The following is a 14,677-nucleotide window of genomic DNA, read 5'->3' as shown; positions in this document are numbered from 1 at the left end:
CTGACTGTGTGGAGTTTGCACATTCTCCCCGTGTCTGCGTGGGTTTCCTCCGGGTGCTCCGGTTTCCTCCCACAGTCCAAAGATGTGCACATCAGGTGAATTGGCCATGCTAAATTGCCCATAGTGTTAGGTAAGGGGTAAATGTAGGGGTATGGGTGGGTTACGCTTCGGCGGGTCGGTGTGGACTTGTTGGGCCGAAGGGCCTGTTTCCACACTGTAAAGTAATCTAATCTAAATGTCCACAATCTGGCACGTCTTGCAGCGTCCACCGTGACAGGGTTGTATCGAGTTGTCCTGAGAGCCGGGCAGTTTGCTACGAACAATGATCTGCTTGAGGTTTGGTGGTTGTTTAAAGGCGAGCAGTGGAGGTGTGGGGAATGTCTTGGTGAGGTGTTCATCCTCATTGATAATGTGTTGCAGGTCACGAAGAACATGGCGTAATTTTTCAGCTCCTGGGAAGTACTGAACAAGGAAAGGTACCTTGTCAGTTGCAGCACGTGTCTGTCTCCTGAGGAGGTCATTATGGTTCCTTGCTGTGGCATGTCGGAACTGGAGGTCAATGAGTTGAGCATCGTATCCCGTTCTTGCGAGGGCATCCTTGAGTACTTCCAGGTGTCCGTCACGTTCCTCCTCCTCTGAGCAGATCCGGTGTATGCGTACGATTTGTCCATAGGGAATGGCTGCTTTAATATGTTTTGGGTGAAAGCTGGAGAAGTAAGTGTAGCATTGTAAGGTTGTCTGTGGGTTTGCGGTAGAGTGTGGTGCTGAGGTGTCCATCCTTAATTCCCCATTCAGAACTTTTATTTCCAAACCCTGTTTGTCCTTCGCCATGATGACTTTAAATTTTGCTGAATTATGCCATTAGCACGGAAATGATCCCCCACCACCAAATGCCTCGCTAAGTTTTCCGTAAAACTAGGTCTAGCACGCCCCATGTATTATAAGTCATTCTACGTGCTAGTGACAATATGTTGTGGAGGTGCTGTATGAATAAAATCTACTGTTGTTGACTGTAAGCGGTGGCAGCACATTGCGCTGAGTCTCTAGTTCTATTATACTTGTCACTTTCCACCAGTACCAGGAAATCACGCGATACAAACTCTACAGCTGACCGCTCCCACATCCCAATATTGGAAAATCTAGAGCCTGCCTGGAGATTCTATTGTTCCCTGCAAAGGAGGATCCTAAATCAGGTACTGTGTGCCCAGATATTTATTCGTGGGTGGAATACTGTAGAGTGCGGTTTTATTTATCAATTCACCGCGAGGGAGTGTTTCCCGTTTATATTTCCCAGTTGGGAAAGCGGGATTCCCGGCCCTGATGTTTACACGTCAAACGGGGAACAGTGACAAAAGATGCGAGCTGAGCAGATACAGTGGATTTGAAAAGCTTGTATCGCTTTGAAGGTATTGACGGGAAGTGTGTACTGGGAGATAGCCCTGGAGTGTAATTAACAATAAGGGTTTTCTGTTTAAAGTGAAACCAACGTGTACGGGTAAAGCTATAAAAACGGTCAAAACGACAACAGGCTTCATTATGTATGCTGAACCTATATCTGTCAATTCAGTGTGATCCTAGCCACATACTAACCTGGTGCTGCTGCCAGCTCATCATCAAGAATGACGGAGCTGTTGAAGAGATGCAGGTGCTGTATATAGGCCTGGGAAGGACATGAAAAGACTGATTAACAACAAACATGAGGCACACTCCTCCATCCAAGGTTCTGGGATGTTACACTGGATGCATGGAAGTTGCAAAGTATGCACAGGGAGATTGGAGGCCCTCTAGGTAAATCTTCAAAAGAGAAAACAGCCATTGGGGTCAGTGTTAGGAGTTTAGTGTGAATTTGGAAACATTGTAAAAAAATAGGTTTCATAACCTAACACAAGTAATCGAGGTTAGCAAATTTATCTTAAGAGCTATATCCAACCAGGTGCACTATCAGCCTCGCACACTGCACCAGACTCATATAACACCAACCATTCCCATCAAAGATTCATGCTTGACCTTGTTATTAATACAGTTGCATGCATTACATTCCCATCATTTATGTCCTTGGCTTCTTCCAGGCTGTAACTGATGTGTTACTTTCCTGAAGAAGGCTCATGCCCGAAATGTCGATTCTCCTGCTCCTTGGATGCAGCCTGACCTGCTGCGCTTTTCCAGCAACACATTTTCAGCTCTGATCTCCAGCATCTGCAGTCCTCACTTTCTCCTGTAACTGATGTGTAACCTAATTGACTTTAGTCCACTGTTGTGGTCATGGATTCCACAACAGCTTCTTTATGAATGGCCTATTATGGTTTTTCAGAATTGCTGGATTGCTCTAAGTTCAGTGAATGTTTTACAATAACTGTAACTCGACTGCTAATGATGTGTACACCAAATTCTTGCAAACATCACTGGAACTGCAGTATTTTCTGGCACCCTGAAAACATCACTTTTAGGCCCACAGAGTTTTATGATGTTAAAAAAAAATTTTTTTTTGATCTGAAGAAGACTTTGTTTTGGTGATTGGTTTTCAGAAAATATACCTATTTAAAAAATTGAAAATAGCAATTGTAATTGTGCCTATGTGCTTTAGGTACCAAATATATTTATATCGGGATGAAAGCCTCTTTCTTTTAAGAAATATTTTTCTCTGATAGAAGGTTTCTTGTAAAAAGCTACACAACTCCTGCAACTGGTGTGTGACCCAACTGTTTGGGAGGATAAATAATATTAAAAAGTGTCAATCAAAAATTTAACTAAAAGAACAGCAGATTCTTGGATCTTGTTCTGTGTTTAGAAAACTTGGGTTTTTAGAACATGTTGAATGCAGAGAACATCACTTTCAAACAGGATTAAGTAAATTGTGTCTAGTCTAAAGAAGTTTCCAAACCTCTAAATGAATGAGTTGGACATTGGACAGTGAAGTTGAGGAGAAAAAGAGGTGTCAAGAGTCTCTAGATGCAAGACTCCAGAGCAAAGAACATCAGATCAAGAAAGTTCCGACATGGTGAGCATGATTAAGATGATACTGATACCTCTATTTAATCAGGAAATTCCAACTGAGGGAAGTTGGAGGAAATTTAAAGTGACAACCTTAGCAGAAGTAAGCAAAGATACAAGAACTCTTAACCCCTTTGAACAGCTTTCAGATCAAATGGTGAGCCTCCCAATTTATGGTGAGTTTTGTTTTGCTTAGACTTTTTAAGTCACTTGGGTGTTGAAAGAAATTTGACTTGAAGTTTGGTTCAGCATAGTAGTAATTTTAATGTATTTTAATTCAGCTCACAAGTTAAGACAGTAGTTATTACTATTGAAATTCACTAATTTTTATATAATGACGTTTTGTTTTAAACAGTATAGCTTAGTGGGCACACATTCTTTCAATAAATACCTTTGTTTTCACGTTCTAAAAATTATTAAAGTATTTTTGGTCTCTTCCAAAATCATAATACAATGAAAACTCATTAATCTTTTCAGTATGTGAGTAACTTGGAGGGTAATGTGCAAAGTTATAATAACAAATCATTCCTATTCTAGTAGCAGAGGTAGAGTTAAAAGACAGTGGTTATAGTTAACATGGGAAAATAAAAGTCAATGCTGTAAGGTTTTAAGGTGATTTTGTCTTGAATTTTTTTTGATCATGTGTAAAGATGTCTGCCTCTCTCTGTCTCACTAAGAATGTTCTAACATTGGTTATATCATTACAACCGCTGTATGTCTAAAATCAATTATATTATAATAACTCGAAGCTGCTTCTTCCGTTTCTATGTCGATTGATTTCAATGTTTTCCCCAAGCCAAGCAGCCTTTTAGTAATTACTTCATACTCTTTAAGTGGCCATTAGCCGTCAACCCATCGTTTCCGTGCTTTGATTTAAATTCAGTAGATAAAATGCCCTCTGATATAGCTGTACAGGAACTGTTAGACAAACTGCTAACAGTATCAGCTTTGAATTGAGAGGTCTAATACTACTGAAAAGACAACGTAATCATCAAATATTCAGAAAAACGCATATTTTATAAATTATTGCTTCTCCAAAGATGTCAGCTTAAAAAGTTATTTTGTTATAATTAACAAAGTTCTATGTGATTTCCTTAGATACTGAGATGCCTGTGCATATTGATGATCTGATGCACTTAGTGTGCCATATTTCAGAGGTGGAGAAGCTGCAAGTTGCAGTGAAAAATTCTGGAAAAGGGGCACTTTTGGCAGGTGCAATAGCATTTGCAGGAGGCTTGGTCGGTGGTCCTCCAGGAATAGCAGTTGGTAAGTTTTTGCTATTGACCTTAAGTGAACAGAGTTTGAGAATGGCAAATGTAGGAATAACGCATACGCCTCTTTGCAAGTTACCAGTAATTGCTCAAATAAGTTACCACGTGCCTGAACTCTGCTGTCTTCTGAAACTTATTTCTAAATGGCTCGCTCCTACTACAATGAAGTTAATGGAAGTCACTGAACATATGGAAATAGTAATTCTGTGTATTAAGTGGAATAATGCCTCAACTTAAATACTGTGGTGGAGGATTTTGTGAGAGCACATTGAGCATTTATGTGATGACACCACTAACCATAATTTATCAAATATTACCTTTGTTACCACCAAATAGACTTATAAATAAATGAATAATATGTTTGAGGGATCTGAGAGATTCTGGCATTCATAACATTTGTTAATGAATGAAATGTGTGCAGGTACATTGTAAATAGAAGAAGCAAATGAAAGAAGTTCTTTGAGAAACTGGAGAGATGTCACAGCTTGTTTTAACCATTAGGCTCCCATACTAGTTATGGTCTAGCGATCCACAATGGCAAATTGTGTAATCTAACTCAGTAAATCTGGTAACCCCACAAATTTGCCCAGAAAGTTACTAGACTGATGTAAACAAGATGCCACTGGTACACAAAGCTCCCTTGGAGAATTAAATCCTGTAACTCTGCCGGTCTAGAATATTATATAGCATCAGTCTAATCCTACACTGTTGACTTTAAATACCCTGACAGCATTTGGAAGTGAGCTATAAATCTGGCCTTGCCAGAATCCCAAGAACCAGAGACTAGAACTGACCTTAAAGTGCAATTATTTGGTTTTCCAATTGACCCCATCTTTAAGGGAGTTTACTGATGAGAGATCCAATGTGTTTCAGATATTATGCTGCTTTAAACACAATGCAAATTGGGGGTCCTGTGCACCTCATTTTAGAATGTAGCTGTTTGTTCAGAGCACAAAGTTTGCTTCCTTGTAAATTATGTATAAACAGCGTGTGCCAACACTGGCAACCTCAGAATTGTAGCCATGTAAGATTTTAGATCTTGCTGGATTTCAAGTCAGGAAGCTTAGGCTGTGAACAGTTTGGACCAAACCAGGTCGGGTGGGGTCAAGGGTCACTAGAGCACGAGAATAGACTGTCATTCAAGTGGCAAAGTTTGTGAAACTCCGCTTCACGGCTGTGTAGTGCAAAGCCAAATTGCTCAAATAAATTATTCTTTACAAATTCACTTAATTAAAATTTTATTGTGTGCTTCTAAATGTGCAGTTTTCAGACAATTCTACTTTTTGGGTAGCTGGCTTGGAGATGTGCAATACAGAAACAAACCCTTCAGTCCATGCCAACCGGTATCCTAAATTAATCTAGTCCCATTTGCTAGCATTTGGGCTATATCCCTCCAAGCCCTTCCTATTCATATAGCCGTCCAGATGTTGTAATTGATTGTTGTAATTGTACCAGGCTTCACCACTTCCTCTGGCAGTTCATTCCATACATGTACCACCCTCTGTGTGAATAAGTTGCCCCTTAGGTCCCTTTTAAAGCTTTCCCCTCTCACCTTAGACCTATCCCCTCAAGTCACGGACTCCTCTATCCTTGGAAAAAGACTTTGGCTATTCATTCTATCCATGCCCGTCATGATTTTATAAACTTCTATAAGGACACCCCTCAGCCTCCAACATTTCAGGGAAAATAGCTCCAACCTATTCAGCATCTCCCTATAGCTCAAACCCTCCAACCATGCAACATCCTTATAAATCTTTTCTGTCCCCTTTGAAATTTAACAACATCTTTCCTATAGCAAAGAGAATAGAATTTAATGTAGTGTTCTAAAAGTGGCTTAAGCAATGTCCTGTACAGCTGCAACATAACACCCCAACTCCTATACTCAATGCACTGACCAATAAAAGCAAGTGTACCAAACAGCACCTTCACTATCCTATCTACCTGAAACTCCACTTTCAAGGAACCATGAACCTGCACCCCAAAGTCTCTTTTGTTCAGCACCATTCCACAGGATCCTACCATTAAATGTGCATGTCCTGCCCAGATTTGTCTTAACAAAATGAAACACATCATATTTATCTAAATTAAATACCATCTGCACCCCTCAGCCCATGAGCCCATTTGAGCTAGGTCCCATTATACTGCAATAACCCTCACTGTCCACAACACCACCAATTTTGGTGTCATCTGCAAACTTAAGTATTCCTCATATTTACGTCCAAATCATTGAGATAAATGACAAAAAACAGTGGACCCAGCACCAATCTTTGCAGCACACCACTGGTCACAAGACTCCAATCAGAAAAACAGCCCTGCACCATCAACCTCTGTTTCTTACCTTCAAGCCAGTTTTGTATCCCAATGGCTAGCTCTCCCTGGATTCCAGTATAACAATTATCTTAGCTTTCTCTCTTTTCTTTCCTACAATTAAATCCTTTATATATTAGGTCATTGTTGTTGATCTGCAATATTTCTCTGATGCAGGTATATCCCATCTTAAATGATGATAACCAGAAAGGCACTTGTTGTTCCAAATATGTCGTAACCAGTGGCTTATTAAATCTCATGTTAATTCAGTCAATACATGTGCTTCAATTCTAATGAAACATCCCAATATTTCCTAACATTGAAAATGCTGGATCTAATACCACTAACAGATTCTTTTCAAAGTCTCCCTGTACTAATTTAGTTCCCTTCAGTGTTTTTGTGTGTCCTCTTGAAATTAGTTCTTTGCTGCAGAATGCATTACTTCATATTAGAGAGTTATGCATTTCTTTTTCGCCATATATTACAATCAAATTACAGAACAGACCTAAGTTCTACTACAAAAGTTTATTTTTTTTCTTAATGAAAACCTTACTTAATATTTCTACAAGTTTAAGAATATTTGTATTACAGGATATAGAACAGGGTACACTCTCAGTCCTTGTGTGGAGTATGACAGGGAGACAATATGGGTTTCCCTGCACATTACTAAAATGGGATGAACATGCCAGAATTGATTGACAATAATGCTTCATGTGTGAATAATACAGTTGAATAGAGTTCTGAATAATGCAGTTATTTGAGCATTCACTGTTTATACATTTTCTGCAGCATTTAAATCCATTAAGCTTCTGATCATTATGAAACAAATTTAAAGTCCATAATGACTAAGTTCCTCTCTTGGTTTCAATAGATAAATATACCATTTTGGAAAACTGAGTCACATGGATGAGGAAGAGTTTGATCCCTAGTTAATGTTGACTTAACTTATTTTCATTGGGTGATTTAGAACAATTCATTTGCTTTTGGCTTTCCATGCTCGTAAGAATAAAACAATAAAATTGCAGAGCTATGGGAAAACAACAGATGTATGGGGTTTCTAGTTGGATAACACCTTCAAAAAGTCGATATAAGAACATAAGAACTAGGAGTTGGAGTAGGCCGTCCGGCCCATCGAGCCTGCTCTGCTATTCAATAAGATCATAACTGATCTTTACGTGGACTCAGATCCACTTACTTGTGCTGTCATCCTATCCCTTAACTCCTTTATTTTTTCAAAAAAAGTCTATCTTAGCTTTAAAAACGTTTACTGAAGTAGCGTCAACTACTTCACTGGGCAAGGAATTCCATAGATTAACAACCCTCTGGGTGAAGAAGGTCCTTCTCAATGCAGTAAAAAATCTGCTCCCTCTAATCTTGAGGCTATGCCCTCTTGTCCTAGTTTCTCCTGCCAGTGGAAACATCCTCTATACTTCTAGCTTATCAATTTCCTTCATAATTTTATATGTTTCTATAAGATCCTCTCTCATTCTTCTGAATTCCAACGAATATAATCCTAATCTACTGAGTCTCTCCTCATAAACCAACACCCTCAACTCCGGAATTAACCTAGTGAACCTCGTCTGCACACCTTCCAGTGGCAGTACATCCTTTCTCAAGTAAGGAGACCAAAACTGCACACAGTACTCCAGGTGTAATCTTGCCAGCACCCTGTACAGCTGCAACATAACCTCCCTGCTTTTAAATTCAATCCCTTTAGCAATGAACGACAAACTTCCATTTGCCTTCCTAATAACTTGTTGTATCTGCAGATTAACCTTCTGTGATTCATGCACAAGGACACTCAGGTTCCTCTGCATAACAGCATGCAGCAACTTTTTACCATTCAAGTAATAATCCTTTTTTCCCATTACTCCGACCAAAACGGATGACTCCACATTTATTAACATTGTATTCTATCTGCCAGACCTTTGCCCGCTCTCTTAAAGTATGTATACTCCTTTGCAAAGTTTCAGTCCCCTGCACACATTGCTCTGCACTCATCTTAGTGTCATCTGCGGACTTTGACACACTACACGTGGTTCCCAACTCCAACTCATCTATATAAATTGTGAATAATTATGGTCCCAACACCAATCCCTGAGGCACACCACTAGTCATTGATTGCCAGCTTTGCTTTGTGTTAGTCAACCAATCCTCTATCCATGCTAATATTTCAGCCGTAACACCATGCATCCTTTTCTTATGCAGCAGCCTCTTGTGCAGCACCTTGTCAAAGAATTTTGGAAATCTAGGTACACTATATCCAATGGGTTTCCATATTGGCATGATGGGCTGAATGGCCTCCCTCTGTGCTATCTGATTCTTTAAACTGTTGAAAAGTGATCGTATGTAGATGCTGTTTGTGGATACGATTAATTCTGGCTGTGATAGCCTTTGTAATTAAATCACCTAAGAGTTTTCACTATTCTGGGTCTCAACAATATCTTTTTCATCAAAGGATTTAATGGCTGTTGGAATTCAGAAAATAGCCAAAAATAAATTTCCTCTTCAAAAAGAGGAATAATTCATTTCAAAATGTAGAAAATAAATAATCTTAAACTTTTCTTGGTTTTTGTTCTCCTTAGGTGGTGTAGTTGGTGGATTGCTGGGTGCCTGGATGACGAGTGGACAGTTTAAACCATTACCGCAGATTATTATGGAACTTCCACCAAATCAACAGCTGATATTATCTAAAGATGTGCGTAACATTGTCCAGCATTTAGACTGGACTGATGCAGTACAACTGATATCATTGGTGATGGGAAATACTGCCCTGAAGCAGGAGGTGGTGTCAGCAATAAGTGCATTTTTTTTGAGGCAACTTAATGCTGAGGTACGACACTTTGACTGAAACCTATATGAACAGCTTTTTCTAGAAATTTAAATGAAGTACCATTTGCTGGAATATAAGAGCATTCATTTTGCCTATGCAAGTTCAAAGATCTTTGAAGAATGGGCTTTGGAAAATGCTGCAATGACTTTAACCTGTAGGATTCATTATGAAGATTTATACATAGCTGACTTTGGATTCAACGTTCTCAAAATATGTTTTAACTTTTCGATAGCCATGTCCTGTTGATGATGTTAGTAGTATTTTGGAATTAAGCCTGGTTTGTAAACAAAGAATAATTCTGTTTGGATATACATAAGATCTAATTATCCTTAATTTTCCTATTTTCAAAGTCTTGTTAATACAGTTTCAGTTGTATTGCAAATTGGTGTGCAATGAATTAAATTGGCAATTCCATCACAAAATTGGTATTTACAACAAATATATAATCATTTAAAACATATTGGCTGGATGCATGTTGGAATGCTGTAGGCTAATATGTAACAGACCCTGGGCTCTCTCTGAAGATAGAAGAATTGAATTTGACTATTCACCTGACTTGAGCTGATGCAAGGAAAGAAAATATAGATCTGATCTGAAATCCCAGTGATCAAATGTAATTCAAGAAGAATATCAGAGCAACCATTTCCTAAGTCTCATGTGTAGCAATAGCTTCTAATGCCTTTTTGGATCAATCATAAGGTATAGATCTCGCCTGCAGAATTGCAATTGGCTCTACAAAATCCATAAGGCCATTGGAATACCACCATATACCACAAGCTGACAATCAACCAATAACAACCATGAATAAATTCTGTTCCTCCCAGAGTGCTAAGAATGTTCTTGAAATAATATAATATCCTGTCCTTAAAGAAATAATCCAGTATAAAAAGGCATATAATATTTCAGAACACGTGCTTATGGACTGTGAAGAACCCACAAAAGGGATCGCCTAGTCCCAAATTAGATCAGGTAGAAAATGGACAGCGGATGAATAATAGTAACTGTAGAAGCAAACTACATGTTAGCAGTGCACTCAGCGAGTGATAGGATACCTCCAAATGTTTTACAATGAACAATAGACATTGAAAAGCAAAAGAGATAACTTCTCTGACAGGTGACATCACCCTGCCTCAGTAAAGAACTGTGAAAAAAAGGCAGGATATTGGAGGATGGATTAGATTTGAGGAAGGAGTGTCTCAAAACCAGCAATCCCAGTAGAGAGGTATGGTGGATTTTGTGTTTTGCTTTATTTTCGGGGTTAAGCAATTCAGGTTAGGCAGTTTGCAGCGGGCAGGGTGAGTTCAACAGTCTCTTGGACAATAGAAACTGTCAGGCACACAAAAAGCGAATAATTTGCAGGCTCATTGTTGTGACAGTGGAGTACCTTTTCAAGCTGGAAATTTCTCTCACTCCTAACAATAATTCAGATTCATGCATAACAACTTAAAAACAAAATGTTGGTTTTTTGGTCTTCATTGTGTTTCAGATAGCCTGTTTTGAAACATTGTACCTGAATCCATTTGGTGTACACTAAGTTTAAAGATCCTTAATCAAATCACCCCTTAGTTTCTATTCTAACATTTTTACCTTCAGCCAATATAGTAATTAGGATGGAGATTGAGTTCTCCAAACATTCTAAAATGATTGTGCTTTACTGGTCAAGTTGTTAATGCAGAAAAGGACTAGGCTCAGCTGGTGCAAGAAATGCACTGAAAATATATTTCTGCACGTCTTTGTTAATATCTGCAAGATCTCAAAACCTTTGAAAATGGGGTCCACTGTATCCTTACAAAAGTCACCTTTTGTTGAACAATGTAATTTGTGATTTTCAATTTTGTAGTTTGGTATAAATATAAAACGCTATGAATGCTGGCAATCTGCAATAAATTCAGAAAATGTTTGAAATCCCTGCTGTTCTGGCAGCATCAGTGCCAAATGAGTTCCATTGATTTTTGTCAGACTGATCTTTTTCCACAGGTGCTGCTTGACCTGCTAAATATTTCTAGCATTGTCTGTTTTTATGTGTGGTTTAGTAAGACAATTAATGAAATGAATTGAGGTGAATATACTGTGGAGCAGACCAAGGTACAAATATAACTTAAATGGCTGGACAACCTGTGGTAACATTGTGTTCCCATTCTAACTAAATTATATGGCCACAAGTTTTACAGTTTGTAAAAAGAAACTTTCTTCTACAAAATATAATGAAGCTTAATTTCATTAAGGTCTTTGCCATTATTGTGAGATCCCAGATTTCTCATTTTAATGCTGCTTTTAGAATTTCATTCTGAATTCTAAATCAGCATTAAGCCAATCTCAACATAGACACTGGTGAATGTTCCATGAAATTCCTCCTTATCAGTCATACTTACCTGGCTTTACTTTGAAATGTTTAAGACATTTATTTTGTGGAAAATTAATCTCAGTCAAAATAGAACTGAAGAGAGTCCATAGTAAGAAAGGTGCACTATGGCAAAAGGTGAAGGAATGAAAATGAGTTAAGTGAATTTATTTAATGAATGTCTCAGTGACTTATTCTTATGTATTTTGAGAATTGCCAGCATCAGTCAAAGAGGCTGCAATCTATTCTACAAGATGATACATTTTCTGATGTTAACTTTATTCAAAGGCAATTTATTTAAAGATTATAAGATGATATTTTCCATGATTTCTTGAACTAAAGTTTTAGGAATAATTTAATAAGTTAGGATAATCCTGTTTTTTCTTTCTTTTATTGCCATTTGCAGTTACTTGCAAAATGTGAAAAACTCTTAAAATATCGTAACTGCTTGAATTGCTAAACTGTATCAAAATGTCTGTTTTTGTCTATAATTTTATGCTGTCTTCATGATATGTTGTACAATGTCTTTAACTCTCCTGGCACAGAATTCTGGTCCCCAGCATACAGAAGAGCATCAGCCATACACTACCCATAATGTTCCATCCATTATAGACAGAAATTCAGAAATGCATAGCTGGGTAGTAAACATCAATTACTGGGTGGCACCACAGATTAATTTACTGCGTTGATAATTGTCTTGGTTTGAAAGCAGCCCCTATTGATGGTTTGAAAATCTCTTACAGTACAAAAAAAACCTAAAGATGGTAAGCTTGGGAAGTTTCTGTCAGTTGAATGTTTAGGATGTGCAAATTATTGGTAGAGTGGGAAATGAATTGTCCCTAAGTTGATAAGATCGACCAGAGATGGTGTAGTTAGCATTTACTTCAAAGAGTGGAGGCAAAACTCTTTTTCTCAAGTGAAAAAATATGTCCTCAAGTCATCTGGAGGACAATTGTTTTTGGGTCCGAGGAGTTGTAAAGCTCTCAGCTGAAAACTAGAAGACACAGAATAAGAAAGTGGTGGAAATACTCAGCAGATTTGGTAGTATCTGTAGAGAGAGCAATAGAGTTAGTGTTTCAGGTCAAGAACTTAGAAATAGGGTGTTCTTCCATACAGTAATAGGCTGACCTCAATTGTTACTATTTGATAACCAGAGTCACAACCATTCTTTTTTAAAAGCTTTCCAAATATAGTTGAAAGGAATGTGTAAATCATTTAGGAATTCATGTACAAGATTGCATTAATCATTTTTTGCATGGTCCACGTTAAATAGCACTTTACTTTTTAAGTAGGAGTTTGGACAAAAAGACACTTTGTATATCAAAATATTGAACATAATGAGGTATTCCATACCACTGGATACAGTCAACCAGTCACAGGGAATAGAAGGATGTATGTTACGTATAATTTAACTGGAAAATTGTAGATTTAACAAAATATTTTAAAACACATAAAGGTGCTCTATGATTCATTGAATTAACTATTAGTCAAAAGCTGTTTTGAAGCTTAACAATGCACCATATCATTTTCACATGTCTGATTGTATCATCAATGACTACAAATAGTAGAAGTTACGAAAATGTTAAAATGTGTACCAGAAACCTGCCATCTTTCTATTTCACCTGAATTAAGTTGGAGGTTGCAAGGCCCAAGCATGATCTTCACACCCTGCCACCAGTTGAGACCATTAAGTGGTCAATTAGGGACCACACAATGGCCTATTCCCACCAGGACTGTGATTATCTCAGCTCCAAGTGTGGCGGGGGTGGGGGAGGGGGAACAATTGATCTGCCTAATGTGCAGCTGATTTGCGCATGATCAAAGGACTGGACATAGGCCTAAGGAAATGGTCACAAAGAGCCTGACACCCCTCATTAATCTCCCCAAAATGCATTTATCTGATACCTTGGTCCTTGCGATTGTGGCTGTCTCTCCAGCAGTATCCACATTCCAGAGCTGCAGGCACTAGGTTTGCAGTGAAAAGTCAGGATGGGCACCTTTTCAGCAAGTCAGCCAATGATTCTGGAAGACACTGGCCATAAGAAAAGAAAATTAAATGGTAGATGCCATTGGAATCGTCTTGATTTCTTTCCCCACTTATCTTGCCCCATTTTAGAAGGAAATAATTTTGATGGAAAGTCTCATGAGATTCAGTGATGATCAGAATTCTTGTAACTTTATAGAAAACAAAAGCTTCCTCAAGATAGTCAAACTTTTTTGGTTCATGGACAATATGGAAGTAATTGTCTCTGATTGGAAAGTTAGCTGTAAAAGTAGCAGTGATTTTTAAAATGTTTCAAAACATTTGTGGTTACAAAAATTAGCCATTGAATAAAATATGAAGATGGTAGTCATGTTAATTTTTGAACCTAGTATTTTGATAGGAAATCATATTTAAATCTTTGTGATGATTGACTAAAATGTTTATAATTTATTGTGGTTTTTAATTATATGATGCATGTTGTCTATTCGGTTAAAAAATGTAATAATGGAACATTGTTAGAAATTCCTGCAATGTATTGTGTAAATATTTAATTTAAAGTTCCATTTGAAGCCTTACTTTAGTCAACCACTTGGTTTCTTATTTAATGGATTGGAGAATAATCTCTATTTTCATCATGCAAACAACCTGCGAAACTTGGTGAATATTGACACACATTTCCATGGCAGTAGTGAGAATGCTTAGTTTGAAAGTGCACCAAGAAACAAATGGCCAAAAATAGATATACTGACTACAATTCAGTGAAAAGGAATTTGAATGTCCTCACAGCTTCAGAATAAATCAAAAATGCATGTACATTAAAAAATGTATTTTCCTAGCCTATGAACAGAAATATTGGAACATATGGTAAAAATGTAGAAATTTAATTCTTGACTTTGAGGAAAAAGCGTCTGATTTTTTTCCTTTTAAGGTTCACACAGATAGATCAGAAT

The 14,677-nt window shown here is 37.8% G+C and overlaps 1 protein-coding gene across 2 annotated transcripts; it reads left to right on the top strand.

The window, feature by feature from the left end:
• The first annotated feature begins 707 nt into the window (after positions 1-707).
• On the top strand, positions 708-14,302 carry LOC122558374 (protein C19orf12 homolog). 2 transcript variants are annotated; one of them, XM_043706875.1, is made up of 3 exons: positions 708-1,193; positions 4,090-4,257; positions 9,155-14,302. In XM_043706875.1, the coding sequence occupies exons 2-3, from the start codon at positions 4,098-4,100 to the stop codon at positions 9,418-9,420; spliced, it is 426 nt and encodes a 141-aa protein (XP_043562810.1). In that variant the 5' UTR covers positions 708-1,193; positions 4,090-4,097; the 3' UTR covers positions 9,421-14,302. The 2 variants fall into 2 exon arrangements, with proteins under 2 accessions (XP_043562810.1, XP_043562811.1); XM_043706876.1 differs by lacking the exon at positions 708-1,193 and adding an exon at positions 1,212-1,406.
• Positions 14,303-14,677: the final 375 nt, after the last annotated feature.

The sequence above is a fragment of the Chiloscyllium plagiosum genome, chromosome 17 (assembly GCF_004010195.1).
Source record: "Chiloscyllium plagiosum isolate BGI_BamShark_2017 chromosome 17, ASM401019v2, whole genome shotgun sequence".
NCBI lineage: Eukaryota > Metazoa > Chordata > Chondrichthyes > Orectolobiformes > Hemiscylliidae > Chiloscyllium > Chiloscyllium plagiosum.
The sequence above is the reverse complement of the archived record's forward strand: the minus strand, read 5'-3'. Positions and strand labels throughout refer to the sequence as shown.

Bases quoted from the DNA above. Each gene is read 5' to 3' on its own strand.
- LOC122558374 (XM_043706875.1), top strand. From the start codon at position 4,098: ATGCCTGTGCATATTGATGATCTGATGCACTTAGTGTGCCATATTTCA. The intron at 4,258-9,154 runs GTAAGTTTTTGC...TGTTCTCCTTAG, and splicing joins TCCTCCAGGAATAGCAGTTG to GTGGTGTAGTTGGTGGATTG.